Source organism: Microtus ochrogaster, chromosome 7, assembly GCF_000317375.1.
Source record: "Microtus ochrogaster isolate Prairie Vole_2 chromosome 7, MicOch1.0, whole genome shotgun sequence".
Taxonomy (NCBI): Eukaryota; Metazoa; Chordata; class Mammalia; order Rodentia; family Cricetidae; genus Microtus; species Microtus ochrogaster.
The window spans coordinates 2,757,206-2,783,381 of record NC_022014.1 but is presented as its reverse complement, the minus strand read 5'-3'; the positions used below and the strand labels follow the sequence as shown (position 1 = coordinate 2,783,381).

Sequence of the window (26,176 nt, the reverse complement as noted above, 5' to 3'; positions counted from 1 at the left end):
ACTGGCTGTGCTTCAGGACCCAACACTCTGGCGGGGGTGGGGTTTCCCAAGGGAAACTCTTTTTCTACTGACTGTTCTCCCCTGTGGGCCCCTGGCCAAATGTCCACCCCAAGCCTGACACACAAAGGATTTCTGTGACACTGCTGCTGTAGCTGGTGGCCACTGTCCTGGGATACGGTCGTTTGCTTGGCCTTACCCAGTGTGACTCACACCAGCCTGGTGCCTTGACCTGACTAGGGGCAATAAAAGAATGAAGACAAGACAAACTGCAGAAACAACACATACACAAAGAGAAGCTAGGCGCAGGTAGGCTGTGTATGCTCAGGTGGAGCTGTACCTGCTACCAAAGCAACCTGCAGCTTAGTGTGTCTGCTGCGTGTGCAGATGAGGCAGCAGGGCAGCTCGTCTAGGTGGGGGAGTCTACATGAGCAGTCCCAGAGGAGGAAGCTGCATGCAGTTGCTCTTTTTTGCACATACTGGTCAAATGTTTTTAAAACGGTCATACTTGGAGCAGACCTCTGTTGAAAGGCTTTTCCAGGTTCCCATGGGTCTGAGGTATTATCCTTCCCTGATTTGGACATATCCATGTCAGCTGTACACATTTACTCCTTTGTGGCTCCCCACACTCACCAATCACCTCTTCCCTACAGGTGATCTTCCAGCTTCGTGCCAAACAGTGTGTGGGCTGCCAGGAGAGGGCCCATGGCACTGTCCTCCGGCCCTGCCAGCACCGTGTCTTATGTGAGCTGTGTGCAGCCAGTACCCCTGAGTGCCCCTACTGCAAGGGCCAGCCCCTCCCATGGTGACCAGAGCGAGACCTATTCCTTCCCTGGTGAGCAGTGCAAAGGCCTCAGCATGCCATGTGCCACTTCAGTGTCGAAACTTGCCTCCAGTCCCACCCACGCCAGGATGTGAGTTCATGCCCACTGTCCAACAGCCTCTCATATTACTCTTTCTTCCCTACCATCTCCTACCAACGGTGTCAAGGTATTGTCAGAAAACCTTTGAAGCACCACCACCCGTCCTCTGGGCAGGTGGCATGTTTTTGGTGCCCCTAGCCATGACGCTGCTGTGGCCAGGCCAGTGGGAGGTCAGGCCTTGTCAAAGCACTTTGTAAACCGAGGAATCTAATTAGACATAAATTGTATAAGCTGCTTTCTAGGTCCATGTTTTTTAATATGCGATAACATGAAGCTTTATAAGTGTACTGTGAACTTGAAGTTTCCTATCAGTTTGTTGTTAACTCATAGTAATGGTAACGTTAGATTTCATATTCTGAAACTATTTAGGAAATGAACATTTATCTAGTAGTGAAGAAGACCTAGGATTTTTACATTTAAAATTAAGTGCAGACAAATAGTATTTATAAGCAGAGAGTGGTTATTGAGAGACACATATACATTTAGATGTTCTTAATTTTATGAAAGGAACTAATTTTCCTAAGCATGTGCAGGTGCACATGTAGATGGAGTTTTATATTCCAGTATCACAGAGTGATATCCAGAGCTCTGTCATGCACTTATGTGATCCGTGGCCACTTCCAAGTGCCTGTGCCTTGCAAAAGAAGTGAAGGAATTGGTTCATTTGGTTTTTTTCTTCTCCCTTGAAAGACAATTTCATGCTAATGAAAAATGCAGCAAAGGAATCAGACATTCAGAGGAGTCCAAGATCTACTCGGAAGGAGCTGTGTTCTGATGTCTTGTCTGTAAATGGCAACGGTGCTTTGTACCCCGAGTCGCCCGGGGCACCCTAGCTTGTGCTGAACAAAGGGGCTGTGAACCTGAGACTTCAGTCTGCTGCCCCTGTGATCACCCTCACTCACCGCTAGCTGATCCAGAGATTCCGGGACAGCTTTAGCAGACCTCTGGTACCTGAGCTGTGCATCCAATTAGGATCAGAATCCATCCCATGACGAGCAGCCCCAGCTCTGCTGCAGCTCACCTGGCAGCTTCCAAGGAGAAGGCAGCACCCTCACAGCTTGGCCTCAGGCCCATGGCTAAAATCCTGCTGAGAATGTGTCTAGGGTGATGACTTCAGCCTTCTATAGTAAGGACTGGGACTGTTCCTGGAAATCTAGGGAGGAGACATCTGTCCAGGCAACCCCTGCCTTTGGTGGCAGACCTAGGCAGGGCAGGTATCCTACCTGCAGGTTCTGCCCAGGCCTAGAAGTGGTTCTCCTCTCCCATGGCTTTGCCAAAGACTTTTAATAGCATTTTTTAAGTGCAAAGTGACTAGGTAAAACGTTTTTATCAGTGACCAAATTAGAATGTATTTAATATAGTAGGAGATTGAAAAGCATTTTCTAATACAAGACAAACTGGTAGAAAAGCTCTATCATTTTAAAGGAAGTGGATCCTCAACATTCCGCAGCTAGCCCACTACTTAATAAGGTAACTATTGACCTGGTTTTAGTGATACTTCGTTTTTAATTATAGTGGTAATGATTTATTAGCTCAGTACCTAGATCATGTGTATTTCGTGCTACTGTTACCATGGTTTAAGATTGTTTATTTTTATTCATATTTATGCACTTGTTTCCCATATTGGCCTTTGGTCTCTGTGGTAACAGGACAATGTTTGATTGGTAGCTCATCTGGACATTCAAGCTGTAACAGTTACAGGCATTAAGCTTTAGATTGTGTGTGTAAGCTACTCTGGCCAACTCCTCCTGGGCTGACATTCCGGGCTGGGGCTGTGGCAGTTATGGGACTGCTGTGTGATGTCTACGGGGTCCCACCCAGTGACAGGAGTTTTCTTGAGCATCTGCTTTTCTGGAATCAGGCTGGGCTCTCTGAGGACAGGTGTGCAGGGGGAAGACCAAAGAAGGGGCTTCTTCTCCCATCCATCCAGACCTCCTGTGAGCTAAGGCTCCTAGGGTCTATCCTGGGTGGGAAGAGCCAAGGAGGAGAGAGATGTGTTTAAGGCCCACATGTGTGTACTGGAGGTGAAGCTGTGGGTCTAGGAACTGAGGCTCACCATTGTCCTGTTGCCTATTGTCTTTTAACTCTCTAGTGTTAAATATTAACAGTAAATGATGGTGTCAGAGTTTTGTGTACCTGGTTGGCAGACCTTTCCCCAGTGTGGATGCGCATGTGGATTAACTTATGGAAGCCTTTGTGTGCATTTGTTTTCAGAAGTTAGCTGAGAATGTTATGTGAATGGAATCTTCTTAATCCAGAAGGTCATATTTATAATACATACCCATTACTTAGTGAATTGTTTAAAGTTGTTAACATTTGTTTAAATTTTTTTACTATAGCATTTATGCAATGGTTTACAGAATTCATGGAGTTATTTTTTATCAGTATGAGATTAAAACTTTGAAATTTATTCTGTCTGTGTTTCTGGGCACAACAAAGGTTAGCCAGCAGGTCGCTGTGTCTGTCAGTGACCCTGCCTGACCTAGAAGATGCCAAAAGAAGTCATGTCCCCACCACACCAGTTCTGTGCACCCGCTGAGACCACACCTGTCCTCTCTGGAAGGACATTTGCCACTGAGGATGTTTCTTTATCTCTCCTGCCACCTGGATCACAGGGTGTTCCCACGTAGTCCTGGATCACCCCGCAGCTGCTCTGAGGTAGCACCTGTGGGGACCTGCTGACCCAGGTGCTTAGAGTGGGCGATTTCTGCTAGAACGGGTGGCAAGTGAGACTCTGTCCTCCAATTGCTGCAGGCCCCAGGGTGGCTGGCAGCTGACCAGGGCAGACAGACTGACCTGTGGGCTGAGTGTGGGAGATTCCATGCTGGTCCAGCAGACTGGTCAGTCTTCGTACCTCCTGTGACAGCTCTGAGTGTGCCTGGACAAGAATGCCAACCCAGTCAAACCCTGGTGGGGGGCTACCAGGACTAGGGACCTTGTAACCTTCCCCCTGCCCCTAAACTCTACCTTTCTACAGTTGTCCAGGGTTTCAAGCCCCAGGCCCTTGGAACCTCCTGCCTGCTGGGTGGGATGGGTTTCTCCTGGGACCTTTAAGTAGCCAGCATCCTCAAAAAGCACCCTCAGCAACTTCTCATAGCCCTGAAGGTGGAGGAGGCAGAAGGAGTACCTGGTAGAGCAGGCAAGGGGACACCCCTGAGTGTGCACCCACCTGCAGTGTGATTAGCTCGTCTGCCAGATCCTGTTCCACCTGGTCCCAGCGCTGCTGCAGGGCCTCCGACAGGGTTGGATACACTACAGACCAACGGGAGCCAAACATTGCAGAGCCTCCTACCTACCTTCCTCTTCCCTGGACCCAGCCCTATCCGGAGGCCTACCTAACAAAGAGTGGGGATGGCACACAAGGGGGGTCTCGAATGTCAGCGCATAGACACAGGTGCTTGGCTCAAACACATGGGCCAGTCGGTTGGTCTTTCCACAGGTGAGCTCCACCTGGGAAGGAAGAGAGCCTCAGTGGCTGCTGGGGGTGGGGAAGCTCTCTACCACCCACATCTCCTATGGGCCTCACCTTGCTCTGCCTGCTCCGGGAGTGGCAGGAGTCCCCATCAGTCATCCACATGCCCTTGAAGGTATTGTTGGCAATTTCCCATTCGTGCCAGATGCTGGGGAAAAAGGGTGGCAAAGCAATGATGTGGGGGCCTCAGGAGCAGACTTGACACTGCTGCCCTAGCTCAGCTTACCCAAGGATACCGCTGTAGGCGTTCCAGCGGAAGGTCTGCTCATGTTGCGTCACGTTGTGAAAAGGGCAGAACTCATACTTGTACCTGGGGACACAGGAGCATGAGGAGCTCTGCAGACCGGACCCACTCCTCCCACCAGCCCGGCACTCACGTCGACTCCACTAGGCTGAAGCATTTGCCAGCAAGTCTGAAGAGATGCAGGGGCCCTGGGGGAGAACACCACAGCAGTTCAACTTAAGCATAAACCTCTGCTACCCCTAGAGCTAGAAGCTAAGGGAGGCAGGGGGCACCAACCATCAAGACCAGAAAGCACCAAGTTCCTTTCCGCGTGGGATTAGGAATGGTCAGATGCTGGCTGACCTAATCCCTTGGGACTGATAAATCCATCTCCAGATCACAGAACTCGTTATCTGTGGCAGGACTCCCGTGTCTGTTCCTGTGGAGGGGGGCCCTCAGTTTCTGGAACGTAGACTTGGACCGCAGACCCACTGGCAAAACCAGCCCCTAGCCAATAAAGGTACGGATATGTGTGTATACACAAGTCTGCATGCTAGTGCGATTTGGGGAAGTTAAGACAGTAGTCACGTGGCATCCTCAGAAAAACAGGACTGACTAGTCCAAAGCTTAGGACCAGTTTGCAAAGATGGGCAGAGTATCCTATTTTTTTCTAAGAACCAATTTTCAACAAAGCCCACAGGCATACAAAGAAACAGGAATACATGTTCCATTCAAAGGAGCATTTTTAAATCCGTAAGATAAACCCTATGTGGTGCCCTGTACTTTTTTTTTTTTTTTTTTTTTTTTGGTTTTTTCGAGACAGGGTTTCGCTGTGGCTTTGGAGCCTGTCCTGGAACTAGCTCTGTAGACCAGGCCGGTCTCGAACTCACAGAGATCCGCCTGCCTCCGCCTCCCGAGTGCTGGGATTAAAGGCATGCACCACCATCGCCCTTACATTAGTGAATTTCAGGATAGCCAGGACTCTGTAGAAAGAACCTCACACAATGTTTTTAAAGGTCCATAAGCCAGGGGGGGCTGGAGAGATGGCTTGGGGTTGTACTCTTCCAGAAGACCCCAGGTTCAATTCCCAGCACCCACATGGCAGCTCATAGCTGCTATCTGTGGCTCCAGTTCCAGGGAACCTGATACCTTCACACAGACAGACATGCAGGCAAAACACTAATGCTCATAAAATTCTTTTTAAAAATCTATAGGCCAGTAGAGAATTCCATGCTCAAGGAAACCATTCTTCACCTGTGAGGGGGCTGTGAGACTCAGAAGTAGAGTGTCTGCTTATAGATTTTGGAATTCAGACATTGTCATACATGCTTGTTACATCTTGCTAAATATACTGTTTATCAACATATGATGGCTGTCCTTTCTAAATCAAAAAAAAAAAAAAAAAACTGCTGCTAGTCTCTGAGCTGGGCATTGTAGTCCATGCCTTTAATCCCAGCTCTCAGGAAGCAGAGGCAAGCAGATTTCTGAGGTCCAGGCTAGCAAGAGTGCCAGAATAAAAACAATCCTGCCACTCTCTGCCTATTGAATGGAGAGTTTAATTCATTTACATCAACAAGTAAGATGACAGATGTGTGCCTTTGAGCTTTTAGTCCATTTCTTCAGTGCTTGCTTTTAAACAGGAGCTGTCTTGTTACCCAGACGGGCCTCAAACTCCTGTGTTACAGTTATCCTCCTGCCTCAGCCTCGAGTACCTAGAACTATGGGTGCATACCACTGTGCCTAATTCCTCCCTCCTACTGGACACGTAACCCAGGGCCCACACATGCTATGCGAAATCTTGTTTGCTTTTGTTGTTTTGTTTTTTGAGACAGGGTTTCTCTGTGTAGCTCTGGCTGTCCTGGAACATGCTCTGTAGACCAGGCTGGCTTCGAACTCACAAAGATCCACCCGACTGCCTCCCAAGTGCTGGGATTAAAGGCGTGCACCACCACTGCCCAGCTGTCTTTTTGTTGTTGTTTTAAGATTTATTTATTCACCGAGTGGTGACGCATATCTTTAACAGTAGCACTCAGGAGGCAAAAGCAGGCATGAGTTATAGGACAGTCTGGTCTACAAAGTGAATTCTAGGATAGACAAGGCTACACAGAGAAACTATATATATATTATGTATCAATGTTCTGTTTGTATGTATGTATGTGCACTACAACATGCAGTGCCTGTGGAGATCAGAAGAGGGTTTCAGGTCCTCTGGAACTAGGAGTTACAGGCAGTTGTGAGTTACCATGTAGGTACTGAGAACTGAACCAGAGTCCTCTGCAAGAGCAGCAAATACTCTTAACCACTGAGCCATCTCTCTAGCCCCTATTCTCTTTCTTAAATACTGCCACTTTTTTTGTTGTTGTTGTTGTTACTACACTGAGATTTTCTTTTCCTTTCTGTATTCTTACAAGGCAGGGTTTCTCTGTGTAGCCCGGGCTGTCCTAGAACTCACTCTGTAGACCAGACTGGCCTCAAACTCGGAGATCCACCTGCCTCTGCTTCCTTAGTGCTGGGATCAAAGGGTGTGCGCCACCACAACTGGCTGAGACTTTTAAATTTTTTAAGCAAATTTTTACATTATTTAATGTGACTACCATGGGGATTTAGAAATTTAAATTGATGTGGGGTTTAATAGCACATGCCTTTAATTCCAGCACTCAGGAGACAGAGTAGATCTCTAAGTCTGAGGCCAGTCTGGTTTACGGAGTGAGCTCCAGGCCAGCCAGGGCTACATAGTGAGACACTGTCTCAAAAATGGGAAAAAAAAAACAAACAAACCTCACTTAAGAAAGGATTGCTGTGAAGCTCCCTCGGTCCTGGCTTGTAATTCCTGTTTCTGATTGCATGTTCAAACTGGCTGCTCACTGACCCAGATGTACGGTCAGTTTTCATGCATTCATGCATTGATCTTTTTCATTGCAGCCTTGGCAACCAAAATGGTAGCATGGGTCTTTCTCATCCCTGTGTCTCCATCTACTCTATAGGAGATCTTCCTTCCCATCTTCACCCAGCTACTGTGTGGTGTCCTCTCAATTCATGTTGAGTGGTTTGCTCTTTCTGCTAGGGCAGGTCTGTTGATTCTCCTGCATGTTTTGTTATTTAGAAAAAGACCTGCTTTTTTTTTTTTTTTTTTTTTTTTTTTTTTGAGACAGGGTTTCTCCGTAGCTTTTTGGTTCCTGTCCTGGAACTAGCTCTTCTAGACCAGGCTGGCCTCGAACTCACAGAGATCCGCCTGCCTCTGCCTAAGACCTGCCTTTTTGAGGCCCAGCTGAGGGCCCTAAGCATCTATTCTGGAGTTCAAGTCCTGTGTGGCTTCTCCTAAGAAATGCACCTTAGCTGTGAGGTCAGCCAGGCTGAAGTGAAGGAGTGGAACAGACACACGGGATGAGCTATGGGAGACAGGTAAGAACAAAAGTTGGCTCTCTGAAAAGATCAACAGTCCCGACACATGAGAAGCTGAGCATGGTGGTTTTATGGCATGACGAGGCTGTAGCAGGATGGGTGTGGTGGTGCAGACAGTAATTGGAGGGTGTTATTCAGGAAAGTGTTTGCTGTGCAAGCATGAGGAACTGAGTGTGGGTCCTCTCTGCACCCACATAAAAAGCTGGATACTGGGGTTGGAGAGATGGCTCAGAGGTTGAGAGCACTGGCTATTGTTCCAGAGGTCCTGAGTTCAATTCCCAGCAACCACATGGTGGCTCACAACCACCTATAATGAGATCCAGCGCCTTCTTCTGGTGTGCAGGCATACATGCAGGCAGAATACTTATACATAATAAATAAATCTTAAAAAAAAAAGCTGGATACCTATAATCTCAGTGCTGGAGAGGCAGAGACAGGCATGTCTCTGGGCTTGCTGGTCAGCTAGCCTAGCTGAATCCTTGAGCTTTAGATTCAGTGAGAGACCCTGATTCTCGATAGGGTGGAAAGCAATAGAGAAAGACACCCGACTCTGACCTCTGGCCTCCACACGGGCACACACAAATACGTAACATGCAAAGTAAGAACAGGGGGGCTGGAGAGAGAGTTCAGTGGTTATGAGCACTTGTTGCTCTTGTAAAGGATCCAGGTTCAGTTTCTAGCACCCATATGGTGCCTCACAACCGTCTGTAACTCCAGTTCTAGGAGAGCCAATGCCTTCTTACATCTACAGGCATTTCACACAATACAGTACAAAGACATACATGCAAGTAAAACATTCATATACATAAAATTGTAAAAGTTTAAGAAAAAAAATGAATAAATAAAACAGGTAAACCAGTGGCTAATATGACAAGGAAAAGCAAAAACTCAATTAAAACCAGAAGTGAGGCCGGGCAGTGGTGGCGCACGCCTTTAATCCCAGCACTCGGGAGGCAGAGGCAGGTGGATCTCTGTGAGTTCGAGACCAGCCTGGTCTACAAGAGCTAGTTCCAGGACAGGCTCCAAAACCACAGAGAAACCCTGTCTCGAAAAACCAAAAAAAAAAAAAAAATAAATAAATAAAAATAAAACCAGAAGTGAGGCTGGGCATTGTGGTGCACACCTTTAATCCCAGCACTCGGGAGAGGCAGGCGGATATCTGTGAGTTCGAGGCCAGCCTGGTCTATAAAGTGAGTTCTAGGACAGCCAAAGATACACAGAGAAACCCTGTCTCAAAAAACAAAATGAAAGTTGGGACATTTGCTACCAATTTTACAGAAATAAAAAGGATTGAGTCACTATGAACAATTAATACAACCAAGACGTTGACATAAATGAAAGTGACAAGTTTCTCCAAACACAGGGTATGCCCACAAGGCATGTGAGTGAGCATACCTGTATACCTAGGCATTTTAATACAACCTGTCTCCTAGGCTGAATGACTCTCCAACCAAGTAGGTCTCTGTCACCCCTCTCCCCATCTCCTCTCTGTTCTCTTTCCTGCCACGATTGTCGTGGAACTCACCATGTAGCCGAGACCTGGCCATGACCTAATGCTCCTCTTCCCTCAGCCTCCCAAGTGCTGAGATTATAGTCTTGGGACAGCCTATGCACAATGCCTCTACTCTTCGCTTTTTCTTTCCAATATTACTCTCTACTAAAATGAACATATTTGCAGTACTGGGTTCCTGGCAACGTCTGGCCCCTCCTCCTAGCCAACCAAGGAGCTGCCAGCTAGTTTGAAAGAGCGATGGAGAAATACCCCCATCTTATACCACCTCCTCACACATGTGCTCACAGTGTGATGGCAGCAGGCCTTTGGACTCCTGTGTCTATCAGGAATGTCACAAGCCATGTCCTTTTCCCATGAAAAGGATTGTGTTGGCAGCTGAGCCCGACTGGTTCACTGATGGAGGAAGCTGGTAGGTGCTCCTTGCATTCAGCTTCAGAAGCTCCAGCTTGGGCTACCTCTCTTCCTCCAGGGGATCAATGCTACAAACCAGCATGTCCAGCACACCTCAGATAGCGAGTCACCAAATCCCCAGAGTGCAGCCCTCAGCTAGCCAAGGTCCCTTCATGCTGAGGAGCCCTGAGCCTCCTTCAATGGCTATGTCCCACTCTCTGTAGTCCTGGGACCTCAGCTCCCTCCCAGCTTCCCTGGGCAAAGGATTCTGATGTGTGATGCTCTCTCGATTCCCTTAGATCTAGACAGGCTAAACACACCTGGAGTGGACGCTTCACATCCAACACCCTTGCAACTCCTAAACAGTCTGAGCAGTTGTGGGAGGCGGAGACTTTAGGATCCCAAGTCGGAGGCCAGTTTAAACCTACATACGGGAAACTCCGTCTTACAAACACAGAAGCTAGGGACGTAGCTCAACGCTAGAGAGCTTGCCTAGCCCTGGGTAATCGCCAACAGGGAGATCGAAAGGGGGTTGCAGTTCCAGCATATACTCCCGAGCATTCAAACACTCACATTTTTGACAAACGAATGCATGAACCTCCAGCGAATGCATTATCGGTGTCCTTCATCCGAGGTACCCTATCCTGCCGCCCACACCCCCAGCCGAGGGCTTTCCTCGTCCCCTCGGTCAGCACCTCGGTCAGCTCCACGTTCCCTCCCGCGCTCACCAGACACAGGCGAAGGCTCTCTCTTAGGTTGAAGGCGACTCGCCTGGGGCAGGAACGGGTTATTCAGCCTACGGGACAGAAAATGTCAGGAGAGCCCGCCACGTCCGGAACCCAAGCCTTCGGATCGCGAGACACTTACCCGAATGTGTTGGGTTCCTCCACCACCTTCATCTTCCCGGCACGTGCCGGCGCGGGCCCTGCGGAGAGCGAGGCGATGAGCAGGGAGCAGAGGCGGGGGCGACGCCGAAGTGCGGAGGGGATGCGCGCAGAGCCACTGACCGCGTGCCGTCAGCCCGAGCAGCAGCAGGATGCCGGCCAGCCGCACCGCCATCGCTCCCCGGGTCGCACAGTCACGTGAGCGACGGCAGGAACTGCCAGCACCCAAAACCGGAAGCTGCGCGAGCGCGCACGCGCACACTGCACGAACAAACCCTGTGGCCGGGAGTTTTATCTGGGGCTATGGGCCGCAGGAAGGTTGCGCGGGGGTCCAGGGCGGAGAGCAGTCGGGTTCGGCGTCCCCCCGGCCGCTCTCTGGATGCTTTCGCTGAGGAGGTGGGCGCTGCCCTGCGCGGTGAGTTTGGAGCGATTGGAGCAGCGCTTCGGGCTGGGAAGCAGGCGCTGAGCATCCGCTCTTCTCTCTTTCCCTACAGCATCGGTGCAGCCTGAGGAGGCTGAGGACCAGGACGGACCGGGCCCTGCGGCACTGCCTTGTCCCCTGGCTATGTGGGAGCTTGGTCACTGCGACCCCAGGCGCTGCACTGGCCGTAAACTGGCCCGCCTAGGTCTGGTACGCTGCCTGCGGCTGGGCCAAAGATTTGGTGGTCTGGTGCTCAGCCCGGTAGGCACTCAGTACGTGTCTCCCGCAGACAGGTAGGCACCGGAGGCCTGGGGGGCCGGGGACGGATCGGAGTGCCTTCCCCATTATCTTGTCTTTGTTAAACTGCCCCTTGTGGAGGTCATTTTCTTCAAGCCTTGCTTTTTGGTCCTGGATGTCCACGCCTTTCACATGGGCAGGGTTATAGCTGACTTGGCCCTTATCATAGAGCGAGGCTTAGAGTGTAGAAGAGCTTAGGAGAAAAAGTTAAGTAAACATTGTCCAGCTACCCCCAGCAACTGCTCTAAGCTCAGTAGTGAGTACTGTGGTGTACCCCTACAATAAACCATAGTTTGGAAATACCAGACCATCTCGTCTGTAGTGAAGCCGGTCTCCAAGGACATGTCTTACTCGGGGCCCCAGAACCTTCCCTACACTCTCTGGCAGACAGCTGGTGGCACAGTCAGGGGTCGCTGTCATAGACTGCTCCTGGGCCAGACTGGATGAGACACCCTTTGGGAAGATGCGAGGGAGCCATTTGCGGCTCCTGCCTTACCTCCTGGCTGCCAACCCTGTAAACTATGGCCGGCCCTGCAGACTTTCCTGCGTGGAAGCTTTTGCGGCTGCTTTCTGCATTGTAGGTGAGTGTCAGACTGACAGAAGCCTGGCCTGGCGGTCTGGGATCTGACTGCCGTTTATTCTGGCAGATTCTGAGCAGGGGGATGTGAGAATGTATTGGGAGCCATCAGGACAGCCTTGGTTTCAGGCCCAGTGCCCACATACAGCTTTGACCTTGTGAAGCAGAGGTAGAGGCGAAATGGACAGCTGTCTTCCCGGGATGGTGTATGGGTCGTCACTGTCAGGACAGCACTGTCCCAAGAGTCTGTCCTCAGTATCTGAAGGGAATGTAGGACTCAAGGAGAGGCCCAGATGAGGACCCCATAAGACATAGGGACTAGCATAGTAGGACTCTTTCTCAGTAAATGAGAGGAACCTTGGGAATTGTGGAGGTGGTGACAGCTTCCTAGGATGGCAAGAAGGGGTGATATAATTGTGCTCTTTAAAGGGGTCCCAGGTATATTTTTAGTTTTTGTTCTACCAGGCTTTTCAGATCTTGCTGTCATTTTGCTTCAAAAATTTAAGTGGGGCAAGGGCTTCCTGGACCTGAACCAACAGCTCCTGGAAAAGTACGCAGCCTGCCGTGGCCCAGAGGAAGTGCTGCAGGCCGAACAGGGGTACTTGGCCAGCATCAAGGACACCCCTGAGGAGGAGGAGATTGGTGAGGCCTGGGATGGTTGGGAGTCCCTGGGAAGCTGTGAAACCAACCAAGCCCTTCGGAGCCTGGAGCCACCAGTTTGGTTCTGCCCTGAAATCACTTAAGAGGTCACCTTCCTCTCTATGTTCAGATCCCTTTGATGTGGACTCCGGGAGAGAGTTTGCAAACCTCAACAGGCCTGTGGCTAGTACCCGGTAGGTCCTGTGGGTCCACGCTAAGTGGTGGCTCAAACCTAGTGTGCTCCTGGAGCCTTGACCCAGTCCCTCCTGCCTTGTGGGTGTGGCTTTCTGAGCGAGGCCTGGTGGTGATTATAAAGTATAAAGCAGCTGCTGCTGGAGGCGGTGGGGCCCCGAGCATCCCCTGCTTGAGAGCATCTATGGTTGAGTGTCGTGGGACAAGTAACCTTGCCTGGCCCGTGTCTGTACCACGGCACACCCCTCCCTTCCAGGCTGCCCGTGGACTCGGATGACATTGATGAGTCTGAGGATGACAGTGAAGATTCTGGGGAGGACGGTGATGAGTGTGAGGAACAAGGAGCTGGTGCTAATGGAGGAGACAGCAGCGGCTCTCAAGAGGCAGACACAGAAGAAGAGGCTAGGCCAGAGACTCCACTGAACGCTGGAAAGAAATCAAGAGACCATGGAGAGACTGAAGGTTGCAAACACATTATTGAAGCTGGTGTGCGTTAGTCCAGATATGGCGGTGGGATTTGGGGGTGGACAGGCCTGTTGGGACAATTCTGTGACAGCCTTGTTTGGAGTCCTACCTTAGAGCTCTTGATAAAGCCAAGAAGGAGCCTCCCAATATGAGTTCTGTTGCTTTATACTTGGCTAAGGGTTGGGGACATCTGCCTGGGTGGATCTGGGCAATGGGGTAAGTCTGGTATGGTCACATACAGATGTCTAAAAGGATATCTGACCAGCTGGCCAAGAGCCCTTCACCTTGATCTCTACCCGTGGGCAATGCCCCTTTCCTCATGGTGGCTATGGGAGAAACTCTCCTGGGCCCAGAGCCAGGTGGGGACCAGAACGCAAGTAACCTTCAACTGGCCCCTTGCTCACCTGCTGTGGGTAGAGCATCTAGATCAGGAGAGAGAAGCTGCAGGTGGGAGAAACCCTGACCCTCACCCTTTGCCTGGGGCCCTGGCAGATGCTAACCTCCCACTTGTTCCCTGACCTTGCCTCTGCCAATGGAGACCTATCCTGGGGGTGCAGGGCAGGGCTTCCCCAGTGAGGCTTCCCCGGTGGCACTGCCCTCATGAGGCACAGATCATTTCTCATCAGGCTGACTGATGGTTACAAGGGTGTGAACAACATTGGCCTCCGCCCCTGGCACCAGTACTCTCCACTCCCTGGTTGTGACCACAAATGTCTCCAGATACCACCTAATGGCCTCTAGGGGGCAGAGTCCGCAGAGAGCACATGACCCTTGCTCCAGGGAGGAGAGCCCATCCACCCATCCTGCTCTGTGTCCATGGGCAGATGCTGGCCAGGTCCCTCCGAGTTGACTGCCCATATTCAAGGTGGGGCATGCTGGGGCACAAAGGGTTCACAGCACACACCAAGAGACACAGCCAGATAGAAGCCACAGGGTACAACCACAGCAGGCAGGTCACATGGTGAGGGAGGGACCCCACAGGGAACGGCGGAGGGCCAGGCTGTGACCATTGGGGCTTAGAGGTCAGCCTCCATACACTTCTCCAGCTCCTTGAGTTTCTTGACAAACTCCTGGGCCTCTTTGTTGGAGCGGCCTTCCAGCATCCGCAGTACGGACCTCACTGTAGGTGGATATGAGGGTGGGCATGAGGAAGGCAGTATGGACCAGGCCCACCTCCCTCAACCCCACGGAGTCTCACTCACCCTCAGCTCTGGGCCTGCGCAGGTGTAATGTGATGGGCTGCCCAGGTCTCATGCCCCCTCCCACGTGTGGCCTTGCAATGCCACTGACACCACCTAGGCCAAGGGCCGCCTCCCCAGCAAAGTCATTGGTGGACAGCCAGTCGTGGTCCATAACCGTGAATAGCACACAGGCCCCGCGGCGGCGGCATGCTTCTGCAGGCACAGAGCTATAGACAGGGCAGTCAGGAGCCTGCTGCAGCCAAACAGCACAGGCATGGGGCACAGCAAGCCAGGTAGGCACTCACAAGTGGAAGAGCTCGTCATACACCGGGTGCAATGTCCGGGCTTTGACTTGGGTCCTCTGGCTGCGGACCAGTGGGAAGAGGTGCGGTGGGCCAAGCTCCACGATCACAAAGGGGTCACTCAGGCCTAGGAGACACAGTGTGAGCCACACGTCTCCCCAGCCCCTTGCCCCTGTTGGTGCTGCTGCTGTGCCTCACCATTGGCATCCAAGGGCAGGAGATCGGCTGCGTGCAGCACCTCCACAGCCAGCCGCTGCTCAGCCGCTTCATAATGGCACCGGACAGTCAGGCGCCCAAACCGGTTCTGCTCCAGAGACCTCTGTGGGAAAGGCCAGTGGAAAAATTCAGTGAGTGCAACCGGGTCTCAGGGCAGGCCCGCGGCTAGACAATGGCATGTCGTCCCACCTGTTTGAGCTTGTCCAGGTAAAACTGCTCGATGCACTCTCGGGTGGAGCATTTGTGCAGCCGCAGCTCTTCCTCCAGCCTCTGCAAGGGAAGCTGGCACTAGTAACTCTGGTACCAGGCAGGGCAGCCAGGTGCCCTCACAGAAAGAGCCGCCTCAGGTTTCACCTGCACAAGGATACCTACTTCAGGGCGACAGGCTGAGCTCACCCAACAGCTTACCTTGTAGCTCCCATCCCTCAGGTTCTCCAGGGGCAGCCCCTGGCCCTCAGCATGGAAGAAACTGACCAGAGCCTACAACAGGGAAAGAGGGGCTTGTCAGAGGGCTGGCCTGTGCTGAAGACCTGTGGGCTCAGGAAGCCCTGGGTCTTAGGAGCCAAGGCAAAGCCACTTTTCAAATCTGAGGCACCTCAGACTTCCGCAGGGAGCCTGGGAAATGTCAGCATCTGAGGCCAGACAGCTGTGGGAACTGGTGTCCTGAGGTATTTGGGATGTAGGGATGAAAAGCTGCCAATGGAGCTGTTGTGTACCCCGGCAAGCTTAGTGTCCTCGAGGGGCAGCAGGGAGAGCTCCTTGGGACCCTACCTCAAGTGTGAAGTGGAAGCGTCCATAGAAGTCAGCAGAGACGTCTCTGTTTGCACTCAGTGCCTGCAGAATGGCCTGCAGAAGCAGCTCCCAGAGGGCCTCCAGCACTCTGGAGGAACACCACCCAGGTGATTCCCTGGGCCAGCAACCGTCCTACCCACCCCCCACTACCCAGCTGGTACCTGCTCAGGTTCTCCTTCACCAGCGAGTCATTCAGCAAGGCCAGCTTCTCATCCAGGTACTTCAGGAGCGGGGCTACAGCCTGTAGGTAGGAGTCCTCGGGATGGGCCAAAATGGACTCCAGCCTGCCCCTGGCCTTGGCACTTCCTGCAGATCCCCTCCACTTACCTCATCATTCTGAATGGAGTCAGGGGACAGACTGATGTGCTGTACATACTTCCTGATGTCTGCCACCATCTGAGAGAGGGGTGGTGCTCAGAACAAGCGTAGGGATTCAGAAATAGTCCCCACATAGGTTCAAGTCCCGGGCCCCACCCCTCTGCCCACCTTGGAAGTCAGATGTGCTGTCACGGTGTGGGCCTCCCGCTGGAGGTCTTCATCCAGGGCCTGCATGCAGCTGAGCAGAGGGCGGGGGAGCCCTCCCTCCAGCCCGCTGGCCCCCTCAGGCCACGTCAGGCCTCTCAGTGCCTGTCCTGCAGCTCTGCGTACCAACTCCACATTGTTGAGCACCACACAGAGCTGGGAATGGGAAGGTATAGCCAGGGGGGCTGGGCAGCTGTCAAGGGAGTGGGGGGGTGACCCCACCCAGCCACCTGCTGGCCTCACCTGACATCCAGCCACTCACCTGCTCACTCACTGCCTCACCAGCGGCCCCGGGCTGGGTGTCCACCTTCTTCCTCAGCAGTGCCGTGTAGAAGAGGGAAGTCTCACACATGTCCTGGGGCAGAGATGGGCTGGGAGCGTGGGGCCCCCGCCCCATCTCCAGATCTGGTCCCTACCTATCCCTAGCCCACATACCTGGCTGAGCTGAGTGCCTAGTCCCTGGGCCTGGGCAGGGTCAGGCCAGGCCAGACGAACCCAGAGTTCCTGGATGTGAGTGAGGCAGAGGCTGGTGGTGGCTGCGGAGCTGCTGTGTTTGGAGGAAGCATCCACAGGCTCCAGCTACAAAGGCAAAAGGGGGCTGATGTTGCAGGGGTACAGGAGGAGCCAGCACTAGGCAACTGAGCACACACTCACCGTGTCGACATCCACAGCTCCCTGCAGGCGCCACTTGGCCTGGTCCCTCAGCACATGCAGCCAGAGCTTCACGGCTGGCAGAAACGGGGTGTGGATGCCAGCCAGGGCTAGCGAGCGGCTTTCCCTGCAGTGAACACTCGCTCAGAGCCCATTGGTACTCACATGCCTTCACCCAGAGGTCTCCAGGCTCAGAGCTAAGGGGATACCAGTTCCAGGTGGGGTACCCACCGTCCAGGGATGCAGCTCCAGAAGCGCTGGGTATCTGCCAGGGTCAGGTAGAGCTCAAAGAGCCCTGAGGCCACCTCTAGGTTCATCTTGGGGCTCAGCTCCTCTGTCAGTACCCATGCCTCCTCAGCCACCTGCCTCAGATGGTGGAGTTAGGCAACTTCCCAAGTTAACCTAGGGACCCTCTTAACCAGGGGCTTCTCCCTGATCTCCAGTTCCCACAAGCACCCAGAATAAGGGACTTCCCCCTCACCAGACGTTCCAGCTGCCGGAAGGTAAGGGTGAAGAAGTCCACCTTAAGGATACTGCAAAAGACATGTCTCAGCCACCCGTCTCCCACCAGCCAGCCCTACTCCCTCAACCCAGCCCATTCTGGCCTGGCAGCAGCACCCAAGGGAAGGGCCTACCCGTAGAAGAGACTGGCGTAGACCCCAAAGCAGGCCTGCAAGTCCTCGTAGATGATGTCTGCAAGCTCAACAAGCCCTGCTAGGCGCTGTGGCCCAGGCTGCAAGAAAGCCAGGCTTGGAGTGACCAGTGAGCCCCCGAATGCCCTGTGTCTCCAAACCATGCCCTTCAGATCCACACCTGCTCACGAGGACTCTTGGTGTTCAGGAGCTGGTCGTACCACTCCCGGTTGCCCCGCTGTAGCAGCAGCCAGTAAAACAACACAGTGGATTGAAGGCAAGAGTCAGGTTAAGTGGCTGTGGGCAGCAGACCCTGGCAGGGGCCAAGGGAGGGAGGGCCGAGATGGATCCAGACACACCTTCAGGGCTGCGACTATGTCCACGTTGAGCTCCGTCTCAAAGGGACAGACGGCGAAGACTGGCTGGAAGAGCTGGATCTTCTCGAGGCACCTGATGAGGACAGCCAGCTGAGGAGGCCACCCCGACCCCCAGCCCTGCAGCCCCCTCGTCCCGCTGTGTGACACCCACTTCAGCAGCAGCCCCAAGCGATACACAGCAGTGCTGTTGGTGGCAGGGAAGTAATCTCGGAGCTGGCGCAGCAGCTTCAGCCCGAACTCCGAGAAGGCAGAGAAGCTGTCGGCTAGGCTCTCCTCCTGCGGGGAATGGGTTCTTCAGAGTCAAGACAGGGACAGGGTCCACGGCAGCTTTGCTCATAAGACACAGAAACACCACTGCTTCGTGTGGCTAGCCCAGTCTCTTCCCAACTAGCTGCCCCACTCTCTGCTTCTGCCCCCTCCCCTCACTGCACCTACAGCCGCGGTGCCTCCATAGCTCCTGTCTCATCTGCTCCACTCTGCCAGCGCCCACCTGCTCCTGCGGCTTAGACACTCGCCACCTCAGAGGCTTTGCCCTCAGCCCAGGCTGACCCTTCCTGACATCCTTCCACAGTTACTCCGCTGCAACCGCCACCTCCTTACCGCACAGCTGTCTCTCCCCTATTATGCGGTTCATGTTTTCAAACCCTATGAGGTCAGGGCTCTGTCCCTTAGCTCCCAGTGAACTCTACAGACCTGTAGCCATGCCCGTGCCCACCTGCTCCTGGGGTAGGGAAGCCGCCTCTTCCCAGTGTGCCTGCACATCTTCCAGCAACCCCAGCAGGTAGCGGTAGTCCAGGGTGCGTGACTGATGGTGGCGGCTACTGACTTGCCAGTGCCTGTAGGAGTCCAGGCTTGTGGTCTGCTCTGCGTAATAGGTCCCACCCCATGCTCCACCCACTTACAGCCTTCTCAGAAGGGTCTACCCACAAGGGCCACCCTGCCTACTCACAGCACTGCCAGCTGCAAGGGTGACAGATTACTTTGGGCTCCATGCAGACAAAGGACTGTGGTCCCAGGCCCACTAAGTTCGCCACGCCAGCTGCTGGAGTTGGGCTGGAGAAGAAAGCCAGGGTGGGCATAGGCCAGAGAGCCGCTCCATCCCTGCTCTGGGCCCTTTACTCTCTACTCAGCAGCCTAGGGGCACCCACTACCTCCTCCACTCGGTGCTCAAACCGCAGCACACGGCTGAGGAGCATCAGGTAGGACAGGAAGCCGGAGCGTCCACGCTGGCTCATAGCAGTGTCCCTCTGGAAGGCAGAACCTGAGGTCTATAATCAGTTCCGCCTCAGCCCTGCAGGCAGGGGTGCAGGTTCCCCATAGCTTCCCACCTGGGTGGTGATCAGCTTGAGGACCAGGTGGCAGTCTCCTTGCACACGGGAGGCACTAGAGCGGGGTTCCAGCTTAAACCAGCGGTCAGCACCTGCCACGGGCACCTCCTGAGAGGAGGGAGGGGGAAGGTATAGACCTTGAGACTCCGCCCCTTCTCCCTCATACACAACCACAAAGGGCTCAGTGGTAGGGTGCTTCAAATCCCATTAAAGACAAAATAAAAAAAGATACTCTCTGGGACCCTGGGGAGAAGGGAATGCTACTCAGCATTGCTGAGTAGGTGCCCAGTGCAGCCCACCTCCTCCAGCCCCAAGAGAGTGGGATGCTCTATGGGAGTCATAGGGCACTGCCACTGGAGATGCCCAAGGGCTCTGGGGCACCCCACACCCCCATCAAGAATCCTAAGAACCCATACACACCATCCCTCCCCACACACCCTGATAGGGATGTTGAGGCATCCTAGGAAGTCATCGGTGTGGTCCTCAGTGGGCCCTGCTGTCCCATTTGCACGGGCCGACTTGACAATCTGTTTGAAGTATCTGGACAGGGCAGGGATGATAGCAGGGTGGTATTACTCTGGTGGTCCTGGAAAGCCACTGACCCCTGCAGCTAAGCTGAATGCACAGGCCTAGGGTTACAACTCCCCACTCCCCCTACCCCACACCTGCTCATGCCCTTCAGGCCAATAACTTCATTCAGTTTCCTGCATGCTTCTGCCAGGGATACGTCATCATCGTGGTCCCTAAAGGTGGAAGATGGTTTGACTGGAGTTCCCAGCCCTCATTCCTGCCCAAACCAGGGGTGTGACCGCCCCCATGCCCTGCCAAGCTCAGGGTCCTCTACCAGATGTCCAGATGCAGCTGGTCTGTGTTGACATCCTCAATTTCACTGCAGAAAACACAGAGAAATGTCTATGAAACTCCTAGACCATATTCTGAACAGGGGTGAGGCAGGGGGGTGTCCAGGAGCAATTGGTGGTGGTCATGTTCTCCACACAGACTGCCGGGATCACATCCTAACCTCCACTTGCTACCAGCTGTGTGGCCACAGGGATACAACATCTGCCTGTGAGCCTTCGGTTATTCCCTTGGACAGTGTGTGTTACCAATCCCTCTTAAGAGCTGCCTGGGCAGCAATGAGTGGTCATCATTTGGGATATTTGGCTATCGTCTGGATAGAAGCCTTACAATAGGAAGTGCTCCTTCCAGACAGGATTCAGGGTGCTGTTCTTGACCTCAGTGACCTGGATACACTTGGCAGGTAGTGGGCTGCTACGCTTGCTGCCCTTGCGGAAGCCAAAGCGCTGCTCCTTCTGCCCACTCGACTCCTGTGGGGCACTTGAGGCTGGCAGGATGCCCAGCATGCAGTATGGATCACTGAAGCCTGAAACGGAGCAGGTGTCTCAGTCCTTGGCCCTCACGTTCTCCACTGTGCACAGCTTCCAGGAACAGCTGCCAGGCACTCAGAGGGCCTGCCAGATACCCACTCACCATTGGGGTCTTTAGCCAGAAGGTTCTTGGCACGCATGACAGAGACTTTCAGGGCATATGTGGGAGCCTGCAGACATAAGGGTGCAGGAATAAGCAGCCTCAGCATGCATGCTACAGTCCCCACTTTTGCTGCCACCCTGGCATCCCTTCCTGCCACCCAGATACTGCTGCTGGCCAGCCAGCACCTGCCTGTGGGTGCACAAACTCACCTTGGCTTTTTTCACACGTGCGATGGCCTCCATGTGTTCTTCAGAACTGGTGCCAAACACCTGTAGGTGGTGAGTGGGTAAGTAGGAGCCTGGGGGAGGCTGGCACTGTCTTGGGAGTCTCAAGAACTGTCCATAGGAGTGAATGTCCATCTGTCCTACCATGTGGAGGGCCACTGCCCAGCTGGTTGCTACAGTTATGAGTATTCAGAGGAGTGAGCAGGTAAGGGCCTGGCACAAATGGAGCTGTGGTGAACAGGACAATTCAGGGCACAACTCAAGGGGAAGGAAACATACCCGGTGGCTACTCTGCCTTCCTCTGAGTAGCAGCCAGTCCTTTCTAAACATGTCTGGGTGTCCACCTTGCATCCGCTGCAATTGTGTCTACATGTCTAACCAGGTCTCCACCCACTGTGGATATTCCCCAATGCACACTGATGTGTGTGTTTTGTATTGCCATCTAGGTGATACTGGCACCAGTGTGTGTGTGTGTGTGTGTGTGTGTGTGTGTGTGTGTGTGTGTGTGTGGTGTGTACAGGCACACACACACATCTCAGTCCCCCCCCCCCAGAGTGAGGCAGGGTGGGTGGGGCCTTGCTCACCTGCTGAAGGTAGCCTAGCAAGACCTCCTCGTCATCTACCTGGTCGGGGCCCATGGTGCCTGCCCGGTGCAGGACTGTGTATAAGGCCTCCTCGTAGAGCATCTCCACCTTCAGGAAACAGGCTTTGAGTTCCTCCACCATGGCAGAGTCCCTCAGCCCCTGCGCTGCTGGTCCCATGCACCAGCCCCAAGCAGCTGCTCCTGCTACTGAGCGGATCCCCAGCCTTCGCACCTCTGCGCCTGCTCACCCAACTGTACTACCCGCCTGTGACCAGACCTGGGCTTAGACACTCCTGACACCCATTACCTCCTCCTGGGTCAGGGCTCTCAGGTCACGGTTGGGGTCCACAGGCTCAGCAGGGGCGGGGGAACCACTGCGCAAAAGAACCTGTAGGAGAGGGTTAGAGTGAAGGTGTGTGAAGGGAAGCGCCCCTTAGTCTGCAGCTGCCCCAAGACCCTCTAGCTGGCTGGACGAAGGCACTCCAGGAAGAGGAGAGGTGAGAACTTTGAGGAGGGGGGAGGGCCAGATAGGACCTAGAACAGTAGCCTGGGTTGAGTAGCAGTCCCTAGACGATTCAGAAAGGGAGTCCTTACCTCGGGGCATGGAAGGCCCTGTCTGCCATCCCCCTTTTTCAGGATGAGGCGCATGTGGGCGAAAAACTCCACACCATCCCCAGGTTTCCTAGAAGGAAGCTTGGATCAGAACACGATTCAAGGAACCATGGGGAGAGTGGGTCAAGGGACAACCACAGTGGTTTTGGCCTTGCACTCAGACCCTCTTGGTCCCTTTTCCCACTCAAGAGGATTGACGCTGGACAACAAGTGTACAGGCCAGCTAGGGGAGGGAGGCCAGGCATACATACCCTGCGAAGTCAACCCTAGGGTACCCACCAGGCCCCTGTGGGGGGCTCCTGTGTGTCTGTGCTCTCAGGTTCCTGCTCGGTTTTCCAGCGGAAGGATGGGCACACCTGCACCTGCCTGAGCACACTGCTCTTGATGTCCAGCAAGGCTGACATGGCAGCCACCTGCAGCAAGCACATCGGTTTGTCCTTTGCTTTATCACTGCATCGCTGACGCTAACAGGGGGCGGAGCTAAAGGCCCAGGGGCCTGACACTACCCTGCATTGTGCTGAGTCCTTGGAGGGGACTTTATGAACTCTGCGGCAGTCCATAGGCACTGGGTAAGTGACCTAATAGCCTTTGTGCCTGTGTACAGTGGCCCTGGGATATGGTGACAGATACCTGCAGATGGGAGCCAGGCACAGAGTTAGTTCTCTATGGGAAAGTGCTGCTGGGGTCTCAGTGGAGACAGGTGTGTTCTGCGCCCACATCCGCAGCTGGTACCCCAGCTGAGCCCCAGCCACCTAGGACAGTGGGACAGAATGTGTCTGTCTCCAATGTCCTCACCAACACCTTGTCTAATAGGAGCCAAGGCAGATACTACCCAGGTCTTCTACACAGGAGGCTAAAACAGCAAGGCAGGACGCTAATCTGCTCAGAGTCAAGGGTAGGGTTGGCACCTGTCCCTGAGGTTAGAATGCCCAGGAGGGAACTTCTCTACAGTCCTTACACACATCCAACACACGTAAGGGGCCAATGTCCCCTATAACAGAGTTATCATCCTACAATCAGTAAAAAGAGCATGAAGTTCATGTCCCATTTGGAGAAGGCTGGAAGCGTTCAGCTGCATCCCAAGTTCTCTGCCTATTAGTCCACTGAATCAGTTGCCTGCCTGTTGCTGTGGCAACCAAGCCGTCCTGCTGCATCCTACCAAAGCAGTCTGGCTGTTATCTCTAGGAGAATGGTCTTCCAAACTGAAAATGGAGTCCAGGTCCAGGCTGATGCTAACCCTGACCCTCTGGCCTCCCCTCTGCCATTCTACTCTGAACTTGAGGTTTAGTGTAGAAATGTATGGACTGAACACATCTGTAGCCCTGGTAGGTGACTGGGACATCAGAGATCACAGTGGCAATTCTGAGACAGAATACCAGGAGGGCAGCCTTCTCTTTGGGGTTTAGACTTAGGATCATCTAAGACGCTCTGCTTCTCTTATGTTTGATGAGCTCCCATACCCCATTGACCCACAACAGGGAGGAAAAGCTGGTGCTATCCATATCTGTGTAGCCTTCAGCAAGGGCTGCTCACTTACCCTTATAAACTGAAGGGCAGTGTGGTACCTAGGATACGGTGGCATCCCATCCATTTTCGCAACACCACCCTGTCATCCCCCACTCTGGGTCACACAACCACTTCTGGGCCTGGTCCTTCCCCACACTACCCCAGAGAGGTTTCCTCTTTTTCTTGAGAAACACTATCTCCCATCCAGGTCATCTCTGTCACACAGTACCCACCGTTGGGGTCCCTGTCTTACTGGCCACATTAACAAGATATATATATTCTCTGCCTGCCTGTCTGCCATTCACCACAGGACACAGTTTCATAGTTTCATTAGTCCTAGCAAAGGGCAAAGGGAGACTGTTACTTCATTTCGTAAGACAGAAAATGAACACCACAGCAGGTTCTGCTCCTGGCCCAGGGTCTCAGTGGTGGTTGGAGGATACAAAGGTTCTTCCTGTCTAGGAGTCTGTCTGTGGTGAGAAGCTCTCCATCTTGCCTCTATTTCCACTATTCTCACTGGCTCAGGCCAGCACTCCAGGTGGGTGCTGCATTCTGACCCCTTTGCTCCAACCAGTTCCTATCCGGTGAGACCCCAGAGCTGCAGATATGAATGCGGACCGAGGGGAAGCCCCACAAACCTCCTCCCCAATGTGGGGGCCCCAGCAAGCTTTCGCCACACGTGGCCAGTCCTGAGGTCCCAGGTGGCCAAGTGTCAGAGGCCCAGTGCCTCCCTAACTAAAGGGAGGAGCTGCTCCCCCTGCACCCCGAGCCAGGAAAGCAGCTGCTTCTTGAGATGTTGCCAAGGCAACCACCAACTGCATCTTTGTGTGACAGGGCTACAGGGGCTCGCAGTCCCAGAGACAAATGTGACGCAGAAGGAAAGTGACCTGAAAGCAGGGGAGCTAAGGGATACAACCCTGCCCTACCTCCAACACGGAAACAGGTGTGGGCTTGGGAATTTGCCCAGCGTCACCACCAGCAGGTGGTATCCTGGAATATAAGGCTGTGCTGTGCAAACACTATATTGTCCTGCGGTGTCCTAAGCTTGGGTTCAGCTGTGTCCCCCCACCCCGAGTCTGCTGCTAGGATGAGGCTAACAGCAGTATGCTGGTGCCAGTCTCTGTAAGAGTCGGCTCATCCTGATGCCCTGTTAACGTCTCTGACCCACCAGCCCAGGCCCCGAGAGACACCTGTCAAAGAGGCCTCGGATAGGTTCATCCAGGGACCTCATCATTCACCTCCACCATCACCAGCCTGCATGCGCATGCATTTGACTGCTACCCATGAATTTCTGGAAACCTCAACCTGTAGAAGGCAGCAGCGATGCTACCCCCAACCCCCCACCTTTTACCCCAGTCTCTGGTGGCCACAGCTCAGACTCTGTCCCTCCTGGGCTTGGATAGTAGAATGGCAGCCCTGCTCACACCCAGTTACTAGGGCCAGAGTCATAGCTCCCAACTGTCCAGTAAGCAAAGGAAGAGCCAGTCTGGAAGCTCTTTCTATATGAACTGGTGGCTGAGCTAAAGCTAGCCACTTCATTCCTATCTGTGACTGGGGCAAGCTGTAAGATTTAAGCCAGGACGTCCATCCTAAACTGTCACCTTCTAGACAGCCATTTGAAGATCTGGTGACAGTGAGGCAGAGAATTCCAGAGCAGCTTAGGAGAGGGCTAGAGGGGTCTTCCTAGGCTCTCAAGCCCTATCAAACCTTAGAGTGATAAGGAGACACCTTTAGGGCTTAGGGACCTCTGGAAACTAGGACAGATTAACGTGCAGGGTGCAGGGTGGCGTCCCGGGATCTCTTTGGTCTTGTCTGCTTTTCCCTCCTCTTCTTGGTCAGTCCCCACCTGACCCTCGGACCCTTCCCAAGTCTTCCTGGATTCCCAGATCTCCCCCTGGCCTCAGAATCTCCTCAACCTCTACTCCTCAAGAGAGACAGTGCCCAAGCACAGCTCATCCGGTCCACCAGTTACGCATGCTGCTCAGGCGTTTATTCCCCCCTGATTTCCCAGAGGGGAGCCAGGGTATCTGCACTTTGATCTCTATAAGTGAACGACTGCTTCTCAGGTCAGAGGTCAGCAGCAGGCAGCTGATGGATGCTCTCCATGTCCTACCGATGGACTCTTCCCAGGTGCCTTACCTGCTACTTACCTGTCTCTGCTGATTTGCTCCAGGAAGGCTGTTTTTGGTGATGGGGAGGGAGAACTGTGGTTACCCTCCCCGGTTCTATTGCGGTTTCTCCCCCTGGAAGGTAGGAGGTCCGAGGGGAGTATGGGAGCTGGTCTGCTGCAACATTTCTGTGCGTGCGTGTGTGTTTGTGTGTGTGTCTGTCTGTCTGTCTCTCTCTTTGTCTCTCTCTCGCGCT

The 26,176-nt window shown here is 53.4% G+C and overlaps 4 protein-coding genes across 15 annotated transcripts in view; 2 read left to right on the top strand and 2 right to left on the bottom strand.

Moving 5' to 3' along the window:
- Unkl (unkempt family like zinc finger) overlaps positions 1–3,329 on the top strand; it is a 43,994-nt gene extending 40,665 nt beyond the window's left edge. For all 7 annotated transcript variants that reach the window (XM_026780231.1, XM_013347303.2, XM_005349105.2 and 4 more), the window contains one exon: positions 651–3,329. In XM_026780231.1, the coding sequence (XP_026636032.1) occupies positions 651–806 (156 nt within the window). In that variant the 3' untranslated portion in view covers positions 807–3,329. The remainder of the gene's footprint in view (positions 1–650) is intronic.
- Gnptg (N-acetylglucosamine-1-phosphate transferase subunit gamma) lies at positions 3,240–11,047 on the bottom strand. 4 transcript variants are annotated; one of them, XM_005349107.2, is made up of 11 exons: positions 10,928–11,044; positions 10,788–10,845; positions 10,649–10,716; positions 4,770–4,824; positions 4,619–4,702; positions 4,447–4,540; positions 4,256–4,370; positions 4,090–4,172; positions 3,888–4,019; positions 3,717–3,798; positions 3,240–3,630 (listed from the first exon to the last, which is right to left on the bottom strand). In XM_005349107.2, the coding sequence occupies exons 1-11, from the start codon at positions 10,977–10,979 to the stop codon at positions 3,530–3,532; spliced, it is 924 nt and encodes a 307-aa protein (XP_005349164.1). In that variant the 5' UTR covers positions 10,980–11,044; the 3' UTR covers positions 3,240–3,529. The 4 variants fall into 4 exon arrangements, with proteins under 4 accessions (XP_005349164.1, XP_005349165.1, XP_013202758.1 ...); XM_005349108.3 differs by having other exon boundaries at positions 3,240–3,627; positions 10,928–11,014; XM_013347304.2 differs by lacking the exon at positions 3,888–4,019 and having other exon boundaries at positions 10,928–11,047.
- Positions 11,030–13,390, top strand: Tsr3 (TSR3, acp transferase ribosome maturation factor). The gene is given in 7 exon segments (XM_005372516.3): positions 11,030–11,219; positions 11,299–11,518; positions 11,910–12,103; positions 12,565–12,741; positions 12,869–12,932; positions 13,187–13,332; positions 13,335–13,390. Coding segments are annotated over 7 exon segments (969 nt in total). The 5' UTR covers positions 11,030–11,107.
- The window catches only part of Baiap3 (BAI1 associated protein 3), a 13,886-nt gene continuing 1,097 nt past the window's right edge, over positions 13,388–26,176 (bottom strand). For 2 of the 3 annotated variants that reach the window (XM_005349109.3, XM_026780229.1), the window contains exons 2-34: positions 22,586–22,719; positions 22,289–22,376; positions 22,002–22,082; positions 21,696–21,803; positions 21,097–21,156; positions 20,888–20,954; positions 20,585–20,780; positions 20,241–20,285; positions 20,062–20,139; positions 19,834–19,936; positions 19,397–19,504; positions 19,220–19,315; positions 19,018–19,121; positions 18,784–18,904; positions 18,220–18,344; positions 18,051–18,141; positions 17,873–17,929; positions 17,695–17,792; positions 17,541–17,592; positions 17,291–17,421; positions 17,063–17,186; positions 16,844–16,987; positions 16,671–16,763; positions 16,373–16,564; positions 16,214–16,282; positions 16,048–16,127; positions 15,866–15,974; positions 15,503–15,574; positions 15,284–15,364; positions 15,077–15,197; positions 14,882–15,005; positions 14,598–14,803; positions 13,388–14,515 (exon numbers count right to left, since the gene is read on the bottom strand). In XM_005349109.3, the coding sequence (XP_005349166.1) occupies positions 14,412–14,515; positions 14,598–14,803; positions 14,882–15,005; positions 15,077–15,197; positions 15,284–15,364; positions 15,503–15,574; positions 15,866–15,974; positions 16,048–16,127; positions 16,214–16,282; positions 16,373–16,564; positions 16,671–16,763; positions 16,844–16,987; positions 17,063–17,186; positions 17,291–17,421; positions 17,541–17,592; positions 17,695–17,792; positions 17,873–17,929; positions 18,051–18,141; positions 18,220–18,344; positions 18,784–18,904; positions 19,018–19,121; positions 19,220–19,315; positions 19,397–19,504; positions 19,834–19,936; positions 20,062–20,139; positions 20,241–20,285; positions 20,585–20,780; positions 20,888–20,954; positions 21,097–21,156; positions 21,696–21,803; positions 22,002–22,082; positions 22,289–22,376; positions 22,586–22,710 (3,453 nt within the window). In that variant the 5' untranslated portion in view covers positions 22,711–22,719 and the 3' untranslated portion in view covers positions 13,388–14,411. Of the gene's footprint in view, positions 14,516–14,597; positions 14,804–14,881; positions 15,006–15,076; positions 15,198–15,283; positions 15,365–15,502; positions 15,575–15,865; positions 15,975–16,047; positions 16,128–16,213; positions 16,283–16,372; positions 16,565–16,670; positions 16,764–16,843; positions 16,988–17,062; positions 17,187–17,290; positions 17,422–17,540; positions 17,593–17,694; positions 17,793–17,872; positions 17,930–18,050; positions 18,142–18,219; positions 18,345–18,783; positions 18,905–19,017; positions 19,122–19,219; positions 19,316–19,396; positions 19,505–19,833; positions 19,937–20,061; positions 20,140–20,240; positions 20,286–20,584; positions 20,781–20,887; positions 20,955–21,096; positions 21,157–21,695; positions 21,804–22,001; positions 22,083–22,288; positions 22,377–22,585; positions 22,720–25,962; positions 26,142–26,176 lie in introns of those variants that run through there. The other variant, XM_013347378.2, reaches the window with a different exon arrangement.